This window comes from Numenius arquata, chromosome 12 (genome assembly GCF_964106895.1).
Source record: "Numenius arquata chromosome 12, bNumArq3.hap1.1, whole genome shotgun sequence".
In the NCBI taxonomy this organism is placed as follows: Eukaryota; Metazoa; Chordata; class Aves; order Charadriiformes; family Scolopacidae; genus Numenius; species Numenius arquata.
In genome coordinates this window covers 41,415,606-41,442,469 of record NC_133587.1, presented here as the reverse complement: position 1 = coordinate 41,442,469, position 26,864 = coordinate 41,415,606, and the positions used below count along the sequence as shown (strand labels likewise).

The 26,864-nt window shown below is 38.0% G+C and overlaps 1 protein-coding gene across 1 annotated transcript in view; it reads left to right on the top strand.

Moving 5' to 3' along the window:
- Positions 1 to 26,210, top strand: part of LOC141470996 (vasoactive intestinal polypeptide receptor 1-like) — a 29,954-nt gene extending 3,744 nt beyond the window's left edge. The window contains exons 2-13 of the mRNA XM_074157348.1: positions 6,230 to 6,329; positions 9,987 to 10,094; positions 10,839 to 10,948; positions 13,688 to 13,785; positions 14,893 to 15,025; positions 15,454 to 15,607; positions 17,545 to 17,605; positions 19,653 to 19,722; positions 20,602 to 20,693; positions 21,728 to 21,857; positions 23,167 to 23,208; positions 26,022 to 26,210. Of these exons, the coding sequence (XP_074013449.1) occupies positions 6,230 to 6,329; positions 9,987 to 10,094; positions 10,839 to 10,948; positions 13,688 to 13,785; positions 14,893 to 15,025; positions 15,454 to 15,607; positions 17,545 to 17,605; positions 19,653 to 19,722; positions 20,602 to 20,693; positions 21,728 to 21,857; positions 23,167 to 23,208; positions 26,022 to 26,210 (1,287 nt within the window). The remainder of the gene's footprint in view (positions 1 to 6,229; positions 6,330 to 9,986; positions 10,095 to 10,838; positions 10,949 to 13,687; positions 13,786 to 14,892; positions 15,026 to 15,453; positions 15,608 to 17,544; positions 17,606 to 19,652; positions 19,723 to 20,601; positions 20,694 to 21,727; positions 21,858 to 23,166; positions 23,209 to 26,021) is intronic.
- The last annotated feature ends 654 nt before the right edge of the window (positions 26,211 to 26,864 follow it).

Below are 26,864 nucleotides of genomic sequence, written 5' to 3'. Positions count from 1 at the left end.
GACAAGAGCTTGCGGAGCTCGAGGTTGCTTCCAGTTTCCTTCAAAGTACACGTGAAAATAGGCCCTGACTTCAGTGACTTGTGCTTCCCAGTCTCAAAGCTTTCTAATTAACATTTGGCTTTTTGAGAAAGGAATTAATCAGGTGGAAGGAGACAGGCTTTATGGAAGATTTTGATGAGATATATGCAACGGACTGACATGTTTATGAAAAAGGCTGGGGCTTCATTGTCTACTTCAGTTATTTAACCTGTGTTCAACATTATTCATGAGCCTCCGTCCATCCCATAAGTCTTGTCTGTTTGTCAAAATTTCAGTTGAAAAAAAAGTATGCATTTCAGAGCACATCCTGGTTCTCTGCATTGGGTCTTTGGCATCACTGGCCAACTTTCAGAACTGACTGAAAACTTCATTCCACAGTTGAAAATGGGCAGGGAATGCAGGAGTTATGGATGTGTGCTGTGCCTTTTGTATCCTAAAATACCAGGTGAGTTTTAATCCTTCAAGATGGGAGTCAGCATGCGACATGAATGGCAGACAACTCCGGCTTTGTGGAAGGGAGAGCTAAAATACTCAGGCATCAGAGTCATATCAGAAAAACTGAACAGGAGAAGCACAGACAGAACAGGGAGTACAGAGATGATTTCAGAGCAGATCTGAGATGAGATCTGAGACAAAAATGCAAGCTGTAGAGACACGGGCAAAAAGAACATTGATTAATATTCTTAGTAAATGATTTATGCACTTGACGCAAAGCCTATTCGTGAGGTTTTAGGATTGCACGACATTGGAAGCTGAACTGGATGACTGGAAAGACCCTTGAAGTTCTCAAAACCTTCCCATCTTACCAATGAATTCAGTGACTTCTTCTATTTTTGATTAATTTTCAAAAAGACTAAGTGTTACCAATTTACTTCTGGCTCTCTGATCCCATTGAACTGCTTTTTCAAAAGTGACTAATACATTTGATGCCCAGCTTTGAAGCACTTCTCTTGTTTTCAGAGAGCCTAGAAAATATCCCTACTTTTCCCCAAGTGTGCTAATGGACTTCTTAATGAGTGAAGATGTGTCTTTTATGTGACATCTAAATTACAGGTTTTCTACCACCACAACAGCCTAGGGGCACCAACTTTGGATGGGCTCTCAGGAAAGATTGCTTTTAACTAAGTTGCACTAAGTACGGCATGAGGATGCAATTAGAAAAACTCTCTTCCCAGTGCTTGCTAAGTCTCATGTTGCCCAACATGAGCAAAGCACTGCCCAAAGTGCCATTACCTTGATTTTTCTGTTCAGATTTGGGCAACTAAATAAGCTGTCATGTAACAGAGGAAATACAAGACAATGTTATACTTACTGTCAGTGAGTATACCACTTAAGGTTTCTTTGCAATAGCCTTACAGATGCTAAGAAAAGGAAGTCTAAAAGTAAGCGCAAGCCCAAAATCTGATTCTCTACACTGTCTCAGTTGTTTAGCATGCTCATACCTATTATAGGCAACTTTTTAATATTCACTTGTGATTGCTTTGTTCTAGGCAGGACTGTTTCAGTAGTTAGGACTTGTGAATTTTGGCTGGTCACTGATGTTCAAGCTAGGAGAAAGTTCTTCATGTTTTGATGCTCAGCAATGCAAAGCTTTGTTCCTTGAGTTATGTCTACAACACTGCAAGAAACTCTAAGTTTTCTGTATAAGCTTCACTGTGAAGACACCTCACTGTGATTTTCAGTAAGGTTCATGCCAGGTTACTGCCTAGCTACTAGGAAATGTTAATCCAAGTAGTAGCATTTTAAACGAGCCTCTTACACTTATTACTGCAGCCCGGAAGACTTTGCCAGATTGGACATCCCTGCTCAGAAATCTCTGCTTTGTTTCGGGTCCTAAATTATCCTTTTCTAAGGTGAACAGGAGCTACTCTCTTCCTAGAAGAGCTCAGTCATTACAGCAGATGCCTCCCAAATTGCAACACTATGTCCCTGTAACAAATGCAGAGCCCTGGTTTTCTAGAAAGCCCCGTCACCTAACAATTGTAGGCAGATTAGAGCAACAACATGCACTTTTCTCTCAAGGCATTGTGAGATTAATAACAAAAAATAAGTAAGCCATAGCCAACAAATCACAAGTAATGTTCTGCCCAGAAGGCTTTTCTTTAACTGTAAAATGGTTTAATGTCTTTCTTTTTCTTTAAGCCTGGGGAAAACCAACAAATGGAAGCATCATCACTGTTCTCAATTTGTTGTATATATGTCATTTTTTCCCTTTTTTTTTTTTTTTTTTTTTTGTAACAGTGGGATTACTTCCAATAAGGCTACATGATTGTAAGTTATCAACACCAGCCTCATTTTTGCTTCTTACAGGATAGTCTGTAGGTTACATCTGCAATTGCACTTGATATGGATTTTTCAACACTGGTGTGTCAGTAACATTTAGCCTATGCACTGGCTTATAACAAAAACCCGGGGGTCTGGTGGCTATAGCCACCCCTAGCCCAAATCCAGTAACCCAGAAGCAAAAAAAATGTGAGCATAACATTTAATTTCTTACCTTTTTGTGGTAGTGGGATTGACTACAGCCTCACCATTGGTGAGCGTCAGCAGCAGTTGGTCAGGATTTCTAGAAGAAATCATAAAATCATGTTTTCTGGTGATTCATCACTGTTTTCAGAGGTAGAAGGCTAGACTACGTGGACTAGGGATGTCATCTGTTAGAGCAATTTCTCTGTCGTGTGTCAAACCAATGCAGCACAAGTTCCCTGTGTGCAGGCTTCCCCAGACACTGTAAATGAATAGCACTCAGCTGATTTCAGTACAGCTCTTCTGGATTATGGTGACTGAGGGTATGGTTCAGCAGGTATAGATTTACCAAAGGAAAGAAAAAAGGAGATGCAGCCTACTTTGAGCAGCACATAGTCTGGCACACGTGTTCAACGTCTGATGTATTATTTGGGAGAGCTCAGCTGCTTTGTCCCTCACTTATGTTCTACCTGCACCGGCTGCATGTGTTGCTTAAGTTGACTTTTGAAGAAAGATAACCCCTCCTCCTCTGAAATTTTTCATAACTAATTATGTGTCTGTTTCAACCACTGGTAGAACCTCCAGCATGAGGTGTGAATTAAGTTAACCCATCTCTCCCAAGTGCTTGTTTCTCAAAGGCATTTTGAATTTCCTTTCATGGTCTGATTTCAGTTTGGGTTATGACTGGTCATTGCTTTCAAGCCCTTTACCAGAGGACTCAGCATAGATGGTAAGATGTCAAGTTGTCATGACTTTTAAACATCGAGCCTAAGAATATTCCAAATACAAAGTTTCTCAGCAGTAACAGAGACCAGAAATTCCAGAAAGTAGATAAATTTCTTCTTTCCTGTCTAGTTGAATCCACCCTTATAAACTGGAACAGTGAGAGATTTATGTAGCAATCATTTTGTTACTATTGCTCAAATAATTCGTTTGTTACGTAGGCCGAATGCAAAGTGAAATGCATGTTAAAATATAAAGCAATGAGCAGAGATCCTACTAATACCTAAAAAATTTCATTTCAGAATTGTGTTACTATAGTTGAACAGCAAGAAGTACTATTTTAAAGTCACTCATGTTGATTTATAAAATGTATTTCGAATTACCCAGTGGAGGAATATGATGCATGTAAAAAGCCATGTCTTAATTGTCTTTTCAAACAGTGTCCTTAATCCTCTTTCTGTTCTAATATTAGGATGTATGAACTGTCTATAGGGCCTCGTAATTAAAAGCAGTCTGTCTATGCTATTTTAAAACCCAAATGTAGGCAGAATTTGCAAAGGTTTTTAAAGATAAAGTTGTGTTCTATTTTTTTTCCCTTAGGCAGATATTATTGTTAAGATGTAATAGTCTACATGACTTCCAGTAAAGTTTCTGTGGAAGCTAAAAGAAGTCCTGGTTGCACTGCTTACTGAAAACGTTCTGAGGGCCAATAAATCGACTTCCTGAGACTGAAAAGGCAATATAGCAGTGATGTTTCCATCTGTACTGTTTTCAAAGCCATTAGAGGTTTAGAATGCCCTACAGTCCTCCTCAGAAATGTCTCAGACAACCTTCAATCCATCATTTCAATTAAAATCTCTACCCCCTGAGCCCCTGGCTTTGCCTCGGATAGCACAGCTTGCAAAAGAGCAAACCCTCTGCTCTATTCCATGTAAAACTCCCTGTGTCTTGAAGATCCATATCCCAAAGGAGGCTTTGGTGCAGTATTTACTTGTTTGAATACAGTTCAGTTGCTTTCTAGACTCTATTGACTCTGGGTTTAATTCAGTTATGTAAACATGGATGTGTAGAAGTATTTTAGACGTCAAATAATGCATTTGAGACTTCTGCATGGGGCTGGCAAAATTAATGCAGAATCTACACAAGAGGGCTGGGATACCATATAGCATCCCAAACAGCAGTAACCATTCCTGGCTGAGCGAGACATCTTTTAATTTTCCACAGACTGCAAAAGAAGCTCCAATAACAAGTTCACATGCAGACACTGACATTGTAGATTCTTTCTCAGCATTTAATTGCCTTTCCAGAGGAAATCATTTGGGGATGTTCTAGGGTATTAGGAACATCTTCACAATCACAGCAGATATGATATAGGACTACAGGCGACATGAAATTTTCTGGAGTGGGACATGCAGGCCAAGCAAAACGCATAACAGCATCTCAATGACACTAAGTACCTGGACTTAAGAAGATTAATCTAGACCCTGTTCAACAGCTGATGTATACAAACCCATTTAGTTGTTTAAATGTAATATCTTAACCTGTGAGATAAATATCACTCCTTAAGCTCCCCAAACAAGAATTAATTTTTTCTTATTTCTTCATCTGATAAAATGAAACAGTGCCTCTGTCTAAGGAGTGTGTAGCATTCTCAGATAATATGCTGATAAAATTTTGTAGTCACTCAGATTAAACTATGGCCCAGACTGTCATTTTTCTATTTTCTCTAAATTCTTCAACTTCAGTATTTCTTATTTAAGCCCCAATGGACATAAAACTTCTGCTCCTCTATATTGCTTCTATTTTTATAATTATACCAATGGCATTCAAAAGGGAAGAGCTTACACTATTCTCTCTCAGTAGGATGATTTGTATGGCACTATAATGTCAAGGTTTCAAAGAAAACCAGGAGCCCATTCTAATAGTATCAGCATCAAACCAGAGTAGGCACACCCTCCTGAGGAGTAATTAAGACTTTATTGTCACTCTTAGGGGTAATTACTCTAATAAAGAAAACTTGATTATCAGAGGGCTGGAACACCTACCTCTCCTATGAAGACAGGCTGAGTTGGGGTTGTTCAGCCTGGAGTAGAGAAGGCTCCGAGGAGACCTTATGACCCTTTCCAGTGCCTAAAGGGGCCTCTAGGAGAGATGGGGAGGGGCTCTTTATCAGGGAGTGTAGTGATAGTATGAGGGGTAATGGTTTTAAACTGAAAGAGGGAGATATCAATTAGATTATTAGGAAGAAGTTCTTTAAGGGCGGTGAGACACTAGAACAGGTTAACCAGAGAACTTGTGGATGGTTGGATCCCTGGAGGTGTTCAAGACTGGGTTGAATGGGGCTTTGAGCAACCTGGTTTAGTGGGAGGTATCCCTGCCCATGGCAGGGGGTTGGAACTTGATGGGCTTTAAGATCCCTTCCAACCCAAACCATTCTATGATTCTATGACTAGTTTGCCAATAGCTAGTTTTGAACCTGCAAAATAATCAACTTAAAAAAAAAAAACCACCATGTATACTTAAAGAAATTTATCTATTTTTATTTGTTTTATGGGTAAGAAATACTTATATATGGTCAGACTGCATGTATATTTGGGCGACTCAGTGTGATTACCCACATAGCTGATGGATTCATCCAATTTCATCAAAGAGGGGGAGACCTAAAGACTGTGAAATTTAAGTTTTGTGAAAAACATAGGTGTAAATGAGAGGTGGTATAAATGTCTGGATTGGAGAACAGGTGCTACATGAACTTGACTATTATAATACACTGAAGAATCCATATGAGTATGCAAATCCAGACCCATATATGAGTTCATAAATGTATGACATCACAGCCTTCTCCTGCCATTTACATGTCCTATTTGCAGAAAAATTTTCAACTGGATTTTTCACGTTCTTAGACTTCAAAGTATCAGCCAGGAGGTACAAAATTGAAGGAAACCTTCTTGGTCTAATAATCATAGAACTTCTTGGTTTGTTTTGTCCTTCTCTCACTGAGGTTGCGGGAATCCATCCAGAATGCAAGATATTCCAGCAGGTGGTCAAAGAGGAGGCCCTCTGCTTAGAAAAAAATGAATCTGTCTCACCTGATCTTAAAGGTAACAGTCCTGATTGTCCAGCTCTGATATGTAGATCCCTTGTATATAATTTCAGGGGCACAATGTCAAGATAACATTTGTTCTCCTGAGTCAAGATTTGTTTCCTATTTTATTTGATTTCTTAATAGCTTGAATATAGCCGAGGAGTTCACCTCATCTCATTTTAGACATCTTTAAAAGCTCCATGTCTAAGTCAGGACTTGTGTTCTTAGATTCCCTACAAGTAAATGGAGGAAGATGGGGGTCCCTAGAACATGTTTCATTGCCCCTGGATTAGATGTTTACTTTAGAATGAGATGAATCATTCTCTGGAGTAGTATTTCTCTTTCCTAACTATGGAATGAGATTAAGATGATTAGGTCAGACCCTGACAAGTTTAGATGCTCAGTTAGGGCAGGAAAACCCTACTCAGAATTTCTTACATTCCTAAAGAATTTGCTGTGTTCTTTACTTATATTCAAAACTCTAAAGAAACTTCCACAGAAGACTGAAAAGCATGCTGAAATTACATCATGTTGGGAATCATTCCAATCTGGTGAGAATGTTATTTGGGAAAAAAATGAAAGAAAAGAAAATCTCAGCTTCTTCAAAATATTCTGTTTCTACATTTTTGGAGGTTCTTTCTTTGTTTGTTTGAAAAGATTTATTCTGGTGGTGTTTTGAAATCCCTTACATGCTCAAATATAAATTTTGAAAATTAAAATGACCATTTCTGAGAGCCTGTAAAATATTTTTTTATGGGCTATGTATGGGGTTCTCTTTGCTGGGGTTTTGGCATTCTGGAGACATACTTTGAATTGATTCACAGCAAAATTTCTAAATGTTCAAACTCTTTCAAACATTCAGTTGCACTTTTTTCTGGCCAGATTTCCTTAGAAAAGTATGAATCTACCTTCTGTTCATTTTCTGCAGAAGAGTTATGAGACAAAGATGCCTCATGCACTTAGTATGAATAGAAGTATTGCAACCACCTGAGAGTCTTCCTTTAGCAGCCTATGGAAATTGAAAGACTAACCCCCCCATGATATTTCCTTTATCTACTTATTTATTTTTCTGCAGCATTTCCAATCACTTTAATGTCTGATATCCTTCTTCTACTTTCCTAATCTATTTTAGTGGTATTTTTCTCCATCTTTAATCAAGTCCAGAATACCTTCTGGACACATTTTGCACTTGGAACATCCAGTAACCCACCCAAAAAAGTTCTGAAAAAATCAGGCATTTTTGATAATAATTTATTATGTGTATCACAGTATAACATTCCAAGTATTTTTCTCTTTGCCAGAAAAGTAATTACATGATTTAGAAATCCTCTTTGTAGCAAAGGCTACTCAAAGAAATAAAAATCCCCCAAAGTTCTGTTAAACTATTTAAAAGTCTTCAATCTTGTCAACTCTGATCTTCTCAAAGCTCTTCTTTCCATCTTTTACTCTCTAAAGATGGAAAGACTTTAATGCAAATCTGTTCTGGTATTTACAGTCTTTCTCAAAATATTTTAAAATGAAACATTAGATTTGGAAAAACAATTAATCCCCAATATTTTATATGGGGTGTTTTAAAACTAGACTAAGATTGGTGAAAGTCCCTAGCTTGCATTTTAGTTTTCAGGAACTGAACGAGAAAAACCAAAGGATCACAATTTGTACAGAGTTACTTCGCAGTACTCACAGATAATCTGTACTGGAATTAGTCTGTGTTGCAGGCTTTTTAATCTAAAGCAGTTCCACATTATTTTTATTGTTCAGAGCAGTGTCTAATGAGTGTCATCAGTAGAGTCCAGGGTGCAATTCCTCTCACCTTGAAGTAGATGTGTAAAATAGGTCAACTGAATCAAACTCTAAAAATGATCATTTTTCTCCATTGCCTTAATAAAAAAAGAGCCCGGGGTTACTGAAAAAGACTTAAATATCTATGATGTCAACATTACTTGATACAATTCCTACACTTCTCTTTATGGAGTCTCAGGTGACTTGGACAATCACTAGTCTCTTGAAAGCCTCGGTGCGTAAAATGCTCTTTCTGCCTCTGCACTCATCTGTTTCTTTGATATAAATTGTAGAAGTCACTTGAAATGAAGCCAGATCTAAGACTTAAAACACACAGATTCCACTCCTACATAAAGTCACCTGATTCTTGTTTTTAACCCCATAATGCCGAATACTGTAGATTTTTAGATCAAACTCCTCAAGGGGACTATATTCCCTCTAAGAGGGATCCTTTAAGTCTCTACATCTGAGTGTGTGGGCTGCTGCATGTCTAAGTGGGACTCCTATTACCTGATTTTATTAATTTGAAAATTTGTGGCCTAGTTTAGGCTATAATCATCGGAGACCTAGGTATTTGCAGTGAGTGATTCATCCTGTCCTCAGAAACTAGCAGCCAATACATGGGATGAATCATGTGCTGGAAGGCCCTGTCTCTTTCTACTGATTACAGAGAGAACATAGCTAAGATTAGATAACATATTTTAGACAATTAAAATTAGAGATAATGAATCGGGGCTTCTATTTTCCCATCTGGCAAATTGGGAATACCAGGAATTTCATTCTCCCAAGGGTGATATGGGGATAATGTTGTGGGAGATTCTCAGAACTATCCTTTTGGAAGCCTGAGAGTAACTTTGCTTAGCTACAGGGAAGTAATATTGCTTCCACATTTCAGCTCTTGACAATTTTAGATTTGCCTTGTCATTAGTCACAGAGGAAACAGAAAAGAATCAGTGAAAGAAAATAACACCTCCCAAATGAAAGTCATGCACTGCTTTATACCCACCTTATGACTACCTAGAGATTAGTTTCAGTTACAGCACGGTGCTTTTTTTATTGGTTCAGGCACCTTTACATGCCAATAATTTCTCTGTGCTGCACCCACACCTACTTGCCAACAGACACTGCGTGACCACAGCTTGAGTTTCAATGTGATGCATCTGTGACAAAGCTGTGATTAACTCTAACTTCTGAAAACCCTTTGTATTGGACTCATAGCTAGTAACATGTCCTGCGTCATCAGCTAGCAACCTCTGATTTAGGGAGCCTTGTGAATGCTAACCAGTCAGACCTATGCCTGATGATGTTTATTTTTTATGATGCTGAGAGTTGTTCTTCTAGTTTGGGATGAATCAAATCCCTGTTCAAGACCATTGTAAAAATCCCATTGATTGCCAAAGACCCAGACTTCAGCCCTTATGTTATTTTCTTCAAGTCGTATGAAATTGGTACACTTAAAGCATGGAATCAATAGACTAAGGATGAATTTTTAAGTCTGATGCTTTGCAGTTAGACTCTGAAACCAGTAATGAGAAATCTCAAGTGCTATTAATTAGTCAGTATTTTGATTTTAGTGACTTTTGTTGTGACAATAGAAAGAGCTCTGGATGATTTGACTTTCAAATTGTGTCTGCTTGAATTTCAGGTACATTCTCTCATGAGATAAGGTAGAGGAAGGTCCAGCTGGAATGCCAAGTGCATATATAAGCGACAATGTTTTCAAGCAGAATAGGAAAAAAATACAATCCTTCATTTGCAGAACAGCATATACTGTTGTGGCTCTTCTTCATGCATGTGAATTAGTGGGAAAGCCACAGACAATCTTGTTATGGAAGATCAGCTGTGTGATGTATTCTGTGTGTTTCTTTATTTAGAGGCACTTTTTTTTCAGGATGTGCCAGAGATTGGGATGGTCTAACCTGCTGGCCCAGAGCCACTGTTGGGGAAGTGGTTAAAGTTCCTTGTCCAAGATTTTTTGAAGAAATCACCAATATCCATGGCAAGACTTTTTTTCCTCTTCGTTTTATCCCTACATATTTTTAAAATAAATTCTAATAAGTAAATATTCAGTAATTTATTTTCCTGATTCACAATGCTATATTATGTCAGTCAACATACAGTAGTTATCCAGATACACATCTTAGTTCATGGTCAATGTTTGACACTCTCTTCTTTTGTGTTATGCTGTTCTGAATTGCCTAATGTCTTTGGTGGTCTAAAAATTACGCACTACTTTGCTGACATTATAAAGGGCTATATGTATGTCACAGAGTCACTGATTTATAAAGTCATAGAATAATTAATGTTAGAAAGGACCTCTTGAGGTCATTTATTCCAATCCTCCAGTCAGAGCAGGACCACATTCAAAAATTGTATACAACTTCCAAGTTAGATCAGGTGGCTCAGGGCTTTGTCCACTACCATGAACTATGTTGTAAATGTAGGATAAACTGAATAATTTGATTTCCTCTGTGTAAAGACTGAATTTGCAGAATAAATTACCTGTATGAAATGTAGAAGTTCCACTGCATCTTGAAAAGAAGTGGGACTCAAGGTCTCAACTTTTCAAATGGTAGATATATAGAATATTTTAACTCTATAGTTAATCTTGCTGAACATGACTACACCTCTAAGTGACTAACTTAAGAATCAAAGTAGGAATAAAAATTTGTTCTTTCTTGTCAAAATTTAAAAACATGTTCCCCCCCTTTAATTCATTCTCTGATATATTTTGCCATTAAAGGCTTCCTTCAGAGAAATTGTACACAAGAGGCATATTGGTCAGAACCGTTCCCACCATACACCATTGCCTGTGGATTTGATGAAGGTTCCAGTAAAGGGCCTGAGGATCAGGTGAGTTTTTTATTTCTAGCTTGTGGACATCTCCAGAGTACCCTCTTCTGAGTGTGCTGAGTAGCCGGATGCTCCCACACATCTGAGACTTGTCAGAACCCAGTAATTACCTGTCACCAGTGTTAAACTCAAACCTTTCAGGTATATTTAGAGCCTGTTTAACAAATCAGGCTTAATATAAAGCAAGGGAGTAGCAGGTAGCACTTTCCTCTCCATCCAGTTGTCTACTTTTGGTATTAATGAGTAGACTCATGATTAGTTCACTTGTCCTGCCTATTAAAGTCTTTGGTTCTCTGACAAAGATGATTTGAATCCACATCATGCTCCCATCCCCCAGGGAAGCCCTACCAACCTGTCTGTGGGGAGTTTTTTAGGCAAAATTCCTTTGGATCTCTTCTGTTGCTTGAAAGGAGGTTGTATCGAGGGACGGTCAGCCTCTTCTCCCAAGTAACAAGTGATAGGACAAGAGGAAATGGCCTCATGTTGCACCAGAGGAAGTTTAGACTGAATATTAGGAAAAAATTATTCACTGAAAGTATTATCAAACATTGGAACGGGCTGCCCAGGGAAGCTGTGGAATCACCATCCCTGGAAGTATTTAAAAGATGAGTAGACATGGCACTTATGGTTAGTGGTGGGTTTGGATGTGTTAGTTTAGGGGTTGGACCCAATAATCTTAAAGGTCACTTCCAACCTAGACTATTCCATGATTCTATGATCCCCTTATCTCCATTTTTTATTGGACAAGGCTCATACATCTTGCACAAATGCAAGATGGGGTCCATCACAGCCTCCTCCTCCTATTGTGGTATTTTCATAGAAGCAATGTACTCCCTGATCTCTCAAAGAAAGACTAACTCATATAGCTCATTGTAAGTGTGCAGTAATGACTCGACAGTGGAAAAATGTCATTTTGTCACAGGCCGTAGCAAGGCTCAGAAAAGTGAAAAAGGTTGTCACCACTAACACTCTGGGTGTTATCTGGAGTAAACCATTTTGTTCTCCAGGCATGCAAGCTCAAGCACAGAAGTATCTGAATCTTTAGGAAGTGTAGACACAATTGGCTTCAGCCAATTCAGAAACTCAACAACAGCTGTAACATACAATACAGATATCTGGAGCTCGATTCCACAACTGTAAACTAAGAATATTTGTACTCCTTTACACTGTGGGGAAGCTAGAAAGATAAGTGCTTAAAAAGCTTGTGGAAAGATGCTAGAAATAATGCAAACAGTTCAGAAGGGATGTAAGACTCATAAGGTGACATGTATTCTGGATCACAGTTCTCCAGCCCTGGGGCCAGCTGCCATGGCATAGCTTTCACCCACAGAGCCGAAGTCTCCTCCTCCCCAGGATGCTTTTCTCCAAGCAGTCCCTGGCTTGTGCTAAGCCAGGTGTAGTTTGTAGCTGGCTTAGGCTGAGAGCAAGCAAGGGACTATATTTACATTTTAACATGATGGAAGATTTCAGGGCAGAACTCATGTCTGCTGCAGCTGTGTTTAGTTTGTTATTCCAGTCAAACCCACAAGCTCTATAAAAGGAAGATAAGATCAGCAAGCTCTTCTACATTGTAAACGCAGGGAATTAAGTAAGAAGAATCCCACTTGTATACTAAGAGAACCACTTGTTTTGTATTTTGTGTCTGCAGTGAGGACTTATGATGTCTTCCACATAGAGTGCTGGTTTTTTTAGCTGCCCTCCAAAACCAGATACAATGCATGGAAATACTTCGCTGTTCAATTGAAGAACCTATTTTCTAATTTTTCTAGTTTTCACCTGTATAAAAGATTAGGACTGTTTCAGAAACACCAGGATGATTCCTAGGTTGTCAGGGTTGCATGATTTATTTATGGATCTACTTAAAATTGCTAATCGGTTGTCTCAACCTAGAATTGCTGCCTTTCGGATAAATAGAATTTGGATCAATTAGAGAACAAAGTGTCCATTGCATTTGCAAGGAGGAAATTTGCCTGGATTCAGAGAATTTAGTTTCTTGGGATTTTCAATAATTAGGTGACCTTGTAGCAAATCAGAATAAAATTTGCATAGCTAAACCAATGTAAACATGCTCCATTTTTCTTGGGACATAGGATATTTGAGTGCAAAACAAACAAACAAATGAACTATAAAGAATTTACAGTGTTACAGTAGTAGTAGTGAATTAACTGTTTGTCCAAAGAATTAAAGACTGTGAGGTTATTTGCTTGGCTTTAACTTTCCTACTGTCCCATTGTGATGTGACTATTTCCCAGGGTTTTGGTTTCCTCCCCTGTAAAATGCAAGTGTTATTTAACTATAGCTGTTTATAAAAAACTAACACTTATCAAATCGGGGGGAAAGATCCTTTGAGCTAAACAGAGTAGAATCTGGCCCAAGTCTAAAGTGACGGAACCCAAATCACCCATCAAGTTTCAATGCCCTAGAGTCTTCATGTACCTACAAGGGAAAATGTAGTTGACAAAAGTAACATTTTCCTGTTGAACATTCTTAAAGGGGTCTCTCTTTCATATGAACCTGTGAGTGGTGGAACTTGTCTTATGTGTAAGGTTATGTAGGATTCAAAAGAAAAAAGGTGTGTTGGCGATGGAGGGAGAAACCTGAATCAGATCTTCAGTATGCAAAACAGCACGCAGGTGATGGGACTGACTAGTAAGGGCAAATATATCTTAGTGAAATGAGCACACCAGGATGCATGCTGCATAACCACCAGCTTTGGTCTGTGTTCTCTTTTTCTCATAGAAATCATATTATTCTGCATTTTGGCGTGTCTACACTGCTGGCTATGCAGCATCAATGACTTCACTCATTACAGCTCTAATTGTCTTTGCTGCCTTCAGGTAAAAAAAAAATTGATGTCTTTTCAGGATGTGTCAAGACAACCTTATCCTAATTCCTCTCAAACCCTCTGTGTTTTTGTTTTGTCTTTTTAATGTTGTTATTATTTTTGAACTCTTCTCAGATATTACAGTGTTGATTGCAATGTGTCCCTCTCTATTCACATTGTGTCATTTCCCTGCAGACGTTAAAAAATAAAGCTGGCTGAGCAGTTTGTTTTAGTCCCTTTAACCTTACCATACAGTGGAAATGCTCCAATCTGTGTTCCCTATTAATATAAAATAACTATTTCTCCCGTGCATAGCAGGACATGCTCTGCAGAAACTGAGTGTCTTATGCCTTGAACCTGTAGTCATTCGAAGATGTCCATTTCCTTTATGAAAGACCATTGCTTCCATAACTGGGGGCTAGAGAAAACAGATTTAACGATATTTAGATATCATGTTTGATGACGTTAAATACTAGGAATTGGATCCTGGGTTTGATTAGTTCCAATGTACTTGGACAAAAGCCTTAAGCTTACTCTGCAGATAAGAGTGCAGAGCACGGAAACAGCTTCCTAACTGAATTGGACTGGCAGTCTCAAAGGTTATATCACTTATAGAGGGACCCATACCTTGAAGGGGTTTCCTTCAGTCCAAGGTCAAACCACGGACAGGGTCATCGAGGGAAACGCAATCTAGGCTAAGGCAGCTACTTCTCTGGCAGCCATCCCACCACATGCGACTGACACCCACTCAGTATTCAGTTCTCCTCTGGCCAAAAAGGGCCTGAAGAGCCTATTTGCAATCTTGTTCAACAAAAAATACTTTTTATAATAATTAAAAGGCATTATTATAATATAGCCGAAGAGCCCCAGAGTTACTCTTTGCTTCTGGCATCTCCTTTGAATGTGTGGTGATTCAAGGACAATTATACTAGCACTTTTATTAGCTTAAACAGATAATAACTGTTCTGCTCCCTTGTGTCTATCTGCCTCTTAAACAGTGACAGATCATTTATTTGCTTTGGAAGGTATCTGCAGTCACCCTGTACTCCTGCTAGAGTTTTGATGTGACAATGAGAAATTTCTCTTGAAGAACAATTTTTATTTTCTCTTTCCATGTTAGAAAATTCCACTGTACACGGAATTACATCCATATGCACCTGTTTGTCTCCTTTATCCTGAGAGCAATTGCTGTTTTCACCAAAGATGCTGTTTTATTTGCAGATGAAACGATGGACCACTGCCTAATGTCAACGGTACTAAATTTCCCCTCTCTTATCCTTGATTTAACACAATTCTTGACCTAAAAAGTACATGGAAATTTTTTAATCCCATTTCTCTTTAGTTTGCTAGAATTGAAATGTTAAAAAAACCAATGCTACACAAACCCAAAGACCAAGCGTTATGGGCTACGTTCAGTTTTGGTATAAGGTACAGGTCTGTCAACTCTAATGAAGCTGTATCAATTTCTACCAGTAAAGAATTTAATCTGTTACAGAGGGCTAATGTTTCCTTTTAAAAAAATAACTGATGTAAAGTCAACTAAAATGATGGAATCCCAAACCTACTGAAATTTTGTATTAATGTCTTCATTCTTGTGCGGTAATTTTGCTTATACTTGTAGAGAAATCTATACATAATGGAAAGTAGACTTAATATTTTTTTTCTTCCTCTGCATTTCCAGGTTTCTTGTAAGGCTGCTGTGGCATTCTTTCAATTCAGTATTTTAGCCAATTTCTTCTGGCTTCTCATAGAAGGGATATACCTGCAAACACTGCTTTTGCTGACCTTTGTTTCGGACAAGCAGTATGTATGGTGGTTCATATTTACTGGTTGGGGTTAGTACTCTTCTCCTCTTTGTGTTATTTGGTATTTCCATTTACTTTTAGAACTAGATAACATATTTGGTCTGAGATAAAAAGTGCCAATCAAGGGTACCACCTTTGTAATGAAAGTTGCCAATTCATCCAGTGCTACTACATAAAAACCATACCACTGTTTTGTCTTTCTTCTCTTGTTAGACATTTAACAATTCAAAACTTTGAAGGAGAGAATAGAATGGATTACAAGAAGCACTGTGATAAGTCTACTTGAAAGCCTGTAGCACTAGTCTTTATGATTGGAATTAATTTCATGCAACTACAGCGATTTAAAAGTTAGCCATTGAATCTAAACTAGCTCTCCAGGTTTCTCCTGTGGTCAGTAAAGTGAGACATGCATGCTGGGATGGTGATTAATCCAGTTCTCAAGAAGATAAGTAATGTAGCTGGATAACATCCTGGAAACATGTTGCCTAAAGAAGTTTGGATGACTAACTTTAAATTGACATTTTGCTTTTAGTAAGCAGAATTAGGTAGATTAATCTTAAATCATGTGAGTTCAGGCTAGGAATGAAACAAATTTTTTTCTTGTTTTTATTTTTTTGAGAGACCTACTGGCTTTAAGGAATCTTTTGAGTTTATACAGGAATTAAAATTATCTCCAATATTGTCAGAATATATGCATGTAATACTTACAATTTCTTTCACTGCAGTGAATTGTTCATTACGACTCTCAGATATTCTTGTACTTTGCCTTGGTTATTCTAAAATAGAGACACTGCTATTGAGCAGTTACATTGCTATTTTTGGCTTAGAAATGAAATCCAAATTCTTCTGAAGTAAATAGCAATTTCTCCTTAAGATTCTCAGGCTTTCTTTTTTTTTCTTTTTTTTTTTTTTAATGCAACTAAATTTTAGAAGTCTGAATTTTATAAAGAGAATGTTGAGTTGGAGTTATTCCAATTATGATTACCTGAAACTAAACAGTTAGATCTTGATTAATCACAGCCAACTTGAGATAACAAAAGAAACACCTTAATTAATAATATAGTAACCCTTATCTCTTTCTATAATCAATGTAAGGTGAGAGACATCTCAGGGGTAACTCAGATCTTAGGTGATATGGATGTAACTATTTCTCTTCATTAATTAAAACCACAACTTGAACTCATTACAGTCCGAGCTTAAAGGCCTTGAACAAAGATCTAAAGTCAGGAAGGACAACTTCTGGGCCCTTCCTACAGGCCTCAAATGATACTTTGGAAGATATTACCAATAGTTCTATAGAAAATATTACCTGCTTCAGATTAGAGTCCCTTTTGTGGCAGCTTTGAAAGTCACTTACTTTTTTGAAATTCAGTTCCACAGAAGGGCAACAAAAGCAATTGCTAGTTTATAGGCCTGCTTGAAAAAAAAAAGAAAGCTACTATTCAATCATAAATGTATTAGGATAAACAGTGATAAAGTGAGGCTAGAAATCAACAGTTCCTGGATTTAGCTAAATTTTCATGGAATGTTTATCAACTGATGGGTCTAGAGTGATTAGTAAAGGCTCTTCGGGTCAAAAATGTGGTCTTCCAGCTAGTGCAGAGAGTAATATGCTGGCAGCAGTTCACAAGATATAAGAGCTCTAGCTAAATGAGTGATTCCTCCAGTTTCACAAGTGCTTGTAATTCATATCCAAACCTTCAAATAATTCCTAGCTGTTATTTTTGGAAACATAGTTTCACAGCATCCCCTATTCTCTTTAGGTTTGATTTCATTCTCCTGCCTTTTTTTATTCTTTCCCTGAACTGCAAGCTAAGTTCTTCCATGAAGTTACTTAAAATTGTCTGACGCATTGTTTGACTTTTAATGTACATCCAACCTGCTGACTGTGAACCCTCTTTAAATAAAGTTTCCATGGGATGCAGTGTTCAAACCAATTATATTTTGTTCCATGTTGATCTGCCCAGGAGCTCCCGCTGCTGTGATGTTTGCTTGGGTCCTCACAAGAATCCATCGACAAAATACTGGGTAAGTTAGAGTTTGGATAAGGAAGCCAAAGACATCCTATTTTGTATTGTATTTTGATTTTCTGCTGGGGAAAAAATAATTATAAAAACTAGAAAAGCAAAAAAAATTGTTCCAAAGTTGTACCTCTAATCTTTATACTTCATATGCAAGTAAGTGAGAAAATAGTTTTAAATCTTCTGATTTTGATGTGCATATATGGAGTAATAAAACCTGGAAATATCATAGTGAATATTGACATTTCATTTAGTTTCCTAATGCCCAGTCTTTGAAATAATTACATTTTAAGAAGATCACTGCTTCAGTACAAAACTATCCATAAATTAGTAAACCCAATCTCTTCAATAAGTACTTCCCAAGCAAACATATTATGTCCTGGTAAGTAGCTTCTTCTTTCAATTGCATTCAGTTTTATTTTATTTTATTTTATTTTATTTTATTTTATTTTATTTTATTTTATTTTATTTTATCTTCTAATATGAAAACCAGATATAAAGCAGATGATTGTTTGCCAAAAGTTGCCCTGAAGGTTTTCAGGTCATTTCACATGAATGATCAGTTGGAAAAGATATTATTTTACACCAACATCCTCAGGACTCAGATTAATGACATAGAAGCTGTAAATTCTATGGTCCACTGCATTTGGCACATCGTATATTCCTTTTTTCGTATTACTGGAGAACATGCACAGAAGAAGTTCTCCATTGAAATGTTTCATAAGTGGAAGTGGTCTACCTTTCCATGTGATGTGTCTCCTTTTTGTAGCCAGGAAAGGTCCAAGGAAGATTTCATTTTTCCTCCCTTCCCACTGCCTCTCTTCCAAAGAACCGCTCAGTTTATCTGTTGGATCTGTAGCAGAAGAATCTGGCACAAGATACTTCAGTTACAGAGAGAGTTCAGAGAAAGGTGGAGAGCAGGAAAAAGAGCTCCCACAGGTTCTCAAGGCCTTAAAGAGGTGGTTGAAAAATGTCTGAACTTAGGGTGCTCTTCCAGCAAAGTGTGTACCTGCTTAGTTTACTTCTCTGATGTATTTTAGATGTCCACTTTAAGATGGGATTGTGTCCTGCTATATTGATCTCCTTTGACTGCAGAGGAAATGTAGTTGAATAGAGACATAAAGACATCTACACAGACAGATGAATCTCATTGCAGATCCTCCATTCATTTGGTTGCTTTTCAGTATTAGCTATATAAACAAACTAAAGTATCAGAACCACTAATTTTTTACCTAACAGCCTAGTGAATAGAAACCCAAGTCCTTCAGACAGAGCTAGTCTGAACTCACATTGCTCACATTGCAAAGATACTTCTTATGCTCAGATGTGCTGGGATAAGCCACCATAAAATCATAGGATCATAGAATGTTTTAGGTTGGAAGGTACCTTAAAGTTCCAACCCCCCTGCCATGGGCAGGGACACATTCCACTAGACCAGGTTGCTCAAGTCCCCGTCCAGGCTGGTGTGTAATCTTTATCATTATGCAGGCAAATATCCTGTGTCACAAAACTGGAAAGGAAAATACAGGAAGATGGAGCACGATATAACCTCGCATGTATGGCACTTGACTGGAGGGAGTTAAACTGGATTGTTATTGATGTTAAATACATGAACAGCCTCAAAACAGAGACCAAAAGCCCATTTTGCTCTCTCTCTTCAGGGTACCTTTATTGGGCTCTAGATTTTTCTTGCCTATTTCCTCATGACCCCACAGCCATTACAATTATAGATGCACAGTAGCTTAGTCTCTCACCTGTACTCTGTAAAACAGTCACTTTTCCAATAGAAGAGCAGGAAAGAAACCTGCATAATACATACGTGCTTTGCTTGACTTTGCCCTGTTTCTTCAACTTCTTACTGAATAAACTTTCTTTAGATTGGGCTACACTGGGACTTTTAGGGGTATCAGGGTACGAATACTGGCTGGGATCTTGAAATAGTGATTTAAAACTTAGTGTCCATCACTTTCTTATTCTGTGACAGAAATACTTTCATGTGTTGTGGGAAGCTCACATGGGACAGATAACATGACTGGTTTCATTTGTTCTTTCAGATGTTGGGATGACGACGAGAATGGAGTGGTGTTATGGATCATCAAAGGCCCCATTCTGCTAACAGTATTAGTATGGTTTTTTTTTCATTTTGCCTTGAATATCTTTTGGAATGTGAAAGCTAAGTTAGTGTCTCCTTTCAGTGAGCTGGGAAAAAAACAATACCGCATTCTATGGTATTGAATTTCAAATAGCTGGAAATTATTTTATAGCATGTGGTTTTCTTGCTGTTGATTTTGGTTTTGTTGTTTTCCATGCCCCGCCCCCCCCCCCCCCCCCCACCCCACCCCCCACCCCCCGCTAAAAACACCCTAAATCACAAAATAAAGGGTAAATCCTATATTTTCTACACATACCACAGTAGTATCTGTGTCTCCGTAAGTCATTTACTGAAGAAAGGCAACCCATACTGGCAAGATTCTTAGATACTATGAAGCTGGTTTAATGCAAGAAATACATATTGATCATTTTACATATATTTATATTTATGTATATTTTTTAAATGAGTTCCTATGATGTAAACTTAAGACAAAAAAAATCTCCCTTATGCACACATTTATTCCATGTAAGTTTAGGGAGGAACCAGAACGTCATTTAGGTCTGTAGCTGTTATAATCCTTGTCATAAACAATGAAGGGAACAGGGGGAACTATTTAGACCATGTAAGATCTGCTAGGTGCTGAATACAGGTACAAGGATTTAATATCAGATATTATTGAGATATGAGGTCTATATTAATTCAACTTTACATTCAGTATATCTTTATATATAACCATATATTAATGGGAAAAATGAATATTATTTCTAATGCTATTGATTTGATCTGAGAGTAGATCTGCACTGGTTTATAGCAGTGCAATTCCTATGACCAGGGAATTTTAATTAATTTGTACCAACTGAATATATATCCTGATTTCAAGTAAGTTTACAGATTTTGTCTTGTCTTTTCAGATTAACTTTATTATATTTATCAATGTAATCAGAATTCTAGTCCATAAATTGAAGTCTCAAGAGGGAGGAGGGAGCCATTCAAGCCACTTTGTGTAAGTATTTCTGGGTCTCTTGATATTGACCTGTTCCAGCTGCTATAAGAAATGTTTTATGGGCAAGAGCACAAAATGTTCTACTCTTTGCTATTAGAAAGAGAAATCCCCAGAAGAAATAACGATGTAAACTATCGTTTTCATCCCAAATATCACATCTCTCCTTTTCTTCAGGGTAAGGAGGGTGGGGTGGATATGCTGGGAAAATAAGAAAAGTAAAATATAAAGTATTATAACTCCAAAAGGACTCAGCCTGAAAGCATAAACACTAAATATCAGGTAATGCATCCATCTCACTTCCAGTCCTTTCCACACAAATAGCCACACGGAGAAAAATGCAGATAATTTCCTTTTAATTCTTAGCAGTAATATGATGCTGAGTTTCTGTTAACTGAACCTAGTTCTTCCTGTTTACGAACCCCTTCACAATCAATTAATCTCATTAATGCAGTCAGAGGACTCAAGTGAGCTATTTAAGTCTGTAGATATGGCTACATAGGTAGGTACTCTATTTAACTATGTAGGTATGGCTCTTAATTATGGCACAGGACTTTGTGTAAACCTGTGCCCCTTTGGAGTGAGCTGAAGGCCAAGCAGAATACCCTAGGACATCACCAGTGGTTCTTCCACCACTGTTTAAGCAGCTGATTCAAGTCTATGGACAGTGATGATTAGATCCCCATTGACAGGTTTGGAAGTTGAGACACTCATATGGGGGATACCAACAAGTGATTGTGATTAATCAAAGGATAATAGGTCAGAGTACTTAGTTTGGTTCCCCTGATTTGGCATGTAGAGCACGGAGAAGAACCCTTAAAGGTCAGTCCAGAAAACTTGCATGCTGATTTGTTCATCTTTGTTCACCGGGTGTTGACGTTGGGAATAGCAGAAACTAATCTTTCCATAACTTCGTTGGATGTAGTTGCCTCCACTATGGAACTGTCCTCTATATTAAAATTTGTTCCAACATATAATTACTATTACTAATTCCATATTTCTAACATTATATTGTTCTTTAATTATTGGTTTGCCAGGAGACTTGCAAAATCCACGTTACTTTTGATCCCCCTCTTTGGAGTGCACTATGTTGTATTTGCATTTTTCCCAGAAAGCACTGGTCTGGAAGCTCGCCTTTATATTGAGCTGGGATTGGGTTCTTTTCAGGTAAGCTAGACAAAATGTTGATCAGTCCTAAGAGTTTTGGTCTGAAACACCACACTCTCAGGAGTTTTGTATTTTCAGTTGATTATTAGAGCAGGTGTTAATAATGTGTCTAAATTCAACACACACATTTCATCTTGCTCCTTTGCAAGCTCTTTCTGTTGTTTATTCCCTTATCTTATTACTTAAAATCTCACACTACTTTTGAGTTCTGACTCAGACTTCATATTAATAATCACAAAAAAAATACAATATCTGCTTTTACTGAATAACAATGACAGAGTGCCATGAAGACCAGTCCATGGATTAAGGGGAACTGATTGAAACTAATTCCACACACAATAAAGGTGATGATAAGAGGAATGAAAAAATAAGGATAATATATAACAAGCTGTTCTGCCCTTACCCTTTAGCAGTAGTGAATCCATCATGTTAATACTTCTTCATTTCTTTTATTTTGCTATACCACTGTTCAGAACAGAATCTTGGATTTGAGAGGGCCAGGGCCTGGGTATGGTGCACTTTGTAATAAATGTCTGAGGTTCTTTTCCTCCCCCTTTCCCCTGTACCCCACAACAGCTTGTCCATGTTGATATGTGTTGAAAATGATCCCTCTTCCATGCCTACCTCTCAACCACGACCAGAATCTTTTTGGGAAAATCCTTGATGGCCCAAGCCAAAGCTGTGCCGTGGACCATGTTGACATTTTAACAACACAGAGAAGCAAAGGCCAGTATTCAGGGCCGTGCATTGTTCAGTTTCCTGATATAGACATAGTCTAGCACAGTCCAGTGTTTGCCTGTGTTAACACAGTCTGTGAAATGGCTTGGCTCCCGGTTGACTAACACTCCCCTAAACAATGCCTGACTGTAGTTCTGGGTGAATATGAACCCAATAGGTTGTTTGAACACAGCCAGTGTCTTGTGAGTGAAAGAAGATAGTTTAGCAGTAAAGATGTTAAATAAGAACAGGTCCTCACCCAGTTTATTCACTACTGTAAATATAGACTAGAACAAGACAGAGGTCTCTTCTTCCTTATCTGAGGAAGAAATTGTAGGAGACAGTAAACAGTAAGTTAATCCTTAGTATTTCCATACACAGGTAATAATACAGCTTGGCATGTCCATTGAAGAATTTAAATCTATTATGAAAAACCAATAAATAGTGCCACATCACCTAAATTCCAATGGAACAATGGAAAATATATATTTTTGCTGTCTTACTCAAATTTTGAATGAAACAATGTCTTTGTTTAATTCCATGCTTTAAATTGTGGTGGTTGACTTTTTTCTCCCTACCATCCCTGTCCTAGGGTTTTGTTGTCGCTCTTCTATATTGCTTCTCAAATGCAGAGGTGAGTAGTAAGTACATAAGATTATCAAAACCTTTTAAACTCTTGTTTTTATTTTTTTTTTTTCCTTTTCCCAGAACATATCTGTGCTTTGATCTGCTCCTGAAAGCATGAAACACCCATATCTTTTTTTTCCTTGGTACCTTTGTTGACTTCATTTCCATTCATACAGTTCTGACACAAGGACACAAAATAAGCTTTGAAGCAGTGACCCTTTACAAATGGTTGGCGACTTTCTTTTCAGGGGCCTGGTTTTCTGCTTTATGTCTGATAGCTATCATGATGATGTCTCAATGGAAAGCTTGTGACACTCCTTACTTCCTTCAGGTTTATTTTCTCCTAATGAGTTTCTTCCCTTTTCCCTTTTCCCTTTTCCCTTTTCCCTTTTCCCTTTTCCCTTTTCCCTTTTCCTTTACCTTTCCACCTCCCCTTGTTCTTTCCCCTCCCCTTCCCCTTTGCCTTTCCTTTTTCCAGGACAGCTTGTGCATTTTCAGTAGTTTTATTCAAACATTTTCTTGCCCATTTTTGTAACATTGTTAGACTTCAGATAAATTCCCTGTAGTACGTTTTAGAGAGCCTATCATTTAAAAAACTAACTAAATTTGCTTGCACTTTCCCCAAAAGAGCAGAATGAAACAAAAACCATGAGAAATGGCAGTCCTGAGTAACATGCTCTGACATGCTCTGGGCAGTCCTGCTTCGGCAGGGGAGTTGGACTAGATGATCTTTATGGTCCCTTCCAACTCTAAAAAATTCAGTGAAATTCAGTGAAATTCAGTGAAATTGTAAAAACACTTCTCATCCTCAGAAAAGCGTGTAAGTTAAATGAGAAGAATAATACACAAACGGTGCCTCAGTCTCCCTACTAGCTTAGACTGGAAACTTCTCATAGATGTGGCTAAATGTAAGTGAAATTAATCCTACCCAAAATGAATGATGCCTAAAAATCATTTTTTACTTATGAAAACAATCTATATTGGTCATTCTTGTGCTGTTCTAAGTGAGACCCTTCAGGACTAACTGTAAATACAGAATGCTCTACTTCCCACCTGCCTTCTGTCTGCCTAGACTCCTTGCCAATAGCCTTTAAATAGTTTCCATATTGTATCTCCTAACACACGGACATAATACGTGTTAAAAAAGGGACAGGCGGACAGTGATCTCTGGCCCCAAGATTAAGTAGTATGGGTTGGCTTGCATCCATGCTGCTTAGGGATAACTGCTTCTGGAGCAGATTTGCCACTCATTACAACTTGAGAGTGCATCCTTCCTGCATCTGTTATGGTTCCCTGCAATTATAAAAAAGAATTAATATTTTCTCTGTGTGTGTCTTTCTTCAGTTTTAAGTATCTGCAACAATGTGAGATACTGTGCTGCTGCCAAGCAGGGCGGTATCTGTATCAGATAAAACTTGTATTATATCTCCTGGTGTTTGGAAGAAGGTACACAGGAGAGTTGAAGGGCCTTGAGCTTGCTGGGATAGTACTGGAGTACTGGGTTCGTGAAAAAAGCCCCCTTTTATTTTCTAGTCTCAAAAGTTCCAGAGGGTGTGTTCTGTCCATACTTGAAATTTCACACAGGGGCTGGCATGTCTGTGTGGTTAACAGAGAGAATAAAAGTAGAACAGGAGCCACCTCAATGATAAATATTGCCAGTGACGTTCAGGGAGCCCTGATGTCCAAGATGTACTTCTGCAAGTCCCACCCTCCTTTATGTATGTCACAGTAGAGCCCATACCTAGTAGAGGATTAAGTAACAGAATTACTAGATGAATTCCTAAATTCGGAGTACTTAAATCACATTTGTCCATACATATATGCCCTGTAAGAATTAACAGTTTCACTTCACTTCATAGTTTATTTCTGTATTTAATTTGGAGTGGGTTTTTGTTAATGGTGCTACAACTATAATACTGTCATAGATTTTCAGTACTAATGACAGCCACAGAAGATAGCAGCTATATGGTTATAAGCATTTGACAAATCTTCTTAGTTTAGGATGGCACCTGTAAATCATTCTGTAGACATTCAGGAGGGCCACCCCCCTTGCAGGAGATGGAGATGAAGTTGAACAGAAGTAATGGGACACAGCAAGCAATTAATCCACAGAAGCAGATTGCTCATGTGAACAGACACAAGGACTGGGTGTTTCCTGCATCTACTTGCTCTCCCTCTACTACAGCTTGGAGTGTGACCTGCTTTATGTAGGGCAACAGAGCCTGCTTTACCCCTGTACCCTCACCCTGGTCCCAGTAGAGTTAACAGCAGAACATGGACCTACAGGGTTGTTCAACCTACTGTTACTTGTGTGTCAAATGGTAAAAAAAATCTGTTTTGCCTATGCTTTTGAGGATCCTCGAGACCTCTCTCAAATCTAACATGTATTGAAATTGATTCAGTATCTTTCAGAGTCAGTAAGGGATCTTTAACAGGATCTGGATAAACTGAAAGCCTGGAGAAGGACCCTTATTGTACATAACAGGTCACAGCATGGAGGCACAGAAGATTCAGTATGAGGAAAAATAGAAGTTATACAAAAAGGCAGAAATATTTATGAAGAAGACCTACAACAATAAACAAAGAAACTGCAGTCAAAAGCTTTCCCATCATCCTCTGAATTTTGGAAATTGCCTGATTATTTTCAAAAGTGAATGGGGATGTAGTTTAAGTTCTTCTAAAAAGTCTTAATCCTGATTGATTTGGGTGCCTTTGTGCATCTGGGCTAAGTAGTCAGGCAGACATTTTGGCAAATTTTACCTTCAATGTTCACTAAGTCTTACTTTTCTGATTCTTTGTTCTTAAATTCCTCTTCTGTAGGTTCAAAGTGAACTGAAAAAACAACTGTGCAAATGGCAGTATCAAGAATACCTGAACTTCACACACAAACACAGGACTTTGTCCAGAGAAAACAGTCCGGTTAACTACGTCACTCAGTTATCACTGCTTGAAAAAATCAGTCCAAAAAGGAAAACTTCTGGGTACCAGAATGGTGTAACTTCTGTCTGATCTTTTCTAGCAGGACGAGTTGCTGTGATGTTGTAACATACTACCTAAGACATGGCCAGTGGCTTTCCATAGTGTCAAGAGCCTTCTGTGAATTTCTTGTCCTGAATGTGAGCTGCTTTCCTCACCTGATACAGATCAGTATCACAACCCTGGTTCTCTCTCTCCTTAAGCATATTAAATCCATGGTTGTGGAAAGCCAGACCTTGAGCTAGCGTGAATCAACAGATTAAAACCCCCCCAAAAAAGAAACTATAATTCTCTCCCAGGCCCAGTGTTTGTCCTGTCTTTGTTAGTGTTTCCCAAATTTTCCAGTTTTCAAGAGCACTATTCCTAATCTTAATTTGAAACAGTTATGTGGTGGCAAAGGTTTGCCATAATGTTTAGTGATGTTTCACTAGTTGTTTTGAGACAACTTGAGACAATCTAATGGAAATTACACACAGAAATGTGCTGAATAACCTCTTTTGAAAGGAATCTCAAGGTGTTTCAAGAATGACACAAAAAAAGAACAAGTTACATTATCTGCTTGGGCTTTTTTCTTCCACACCTGGTGAACAGTGAGATTAAATTAGTCCAGAGGACCCCAAGCCCTTTCTTGTCCATGAGAAAACGGTGAGTAGTTGGTCATTAGGGAGATTTATATATGAAGAAAGA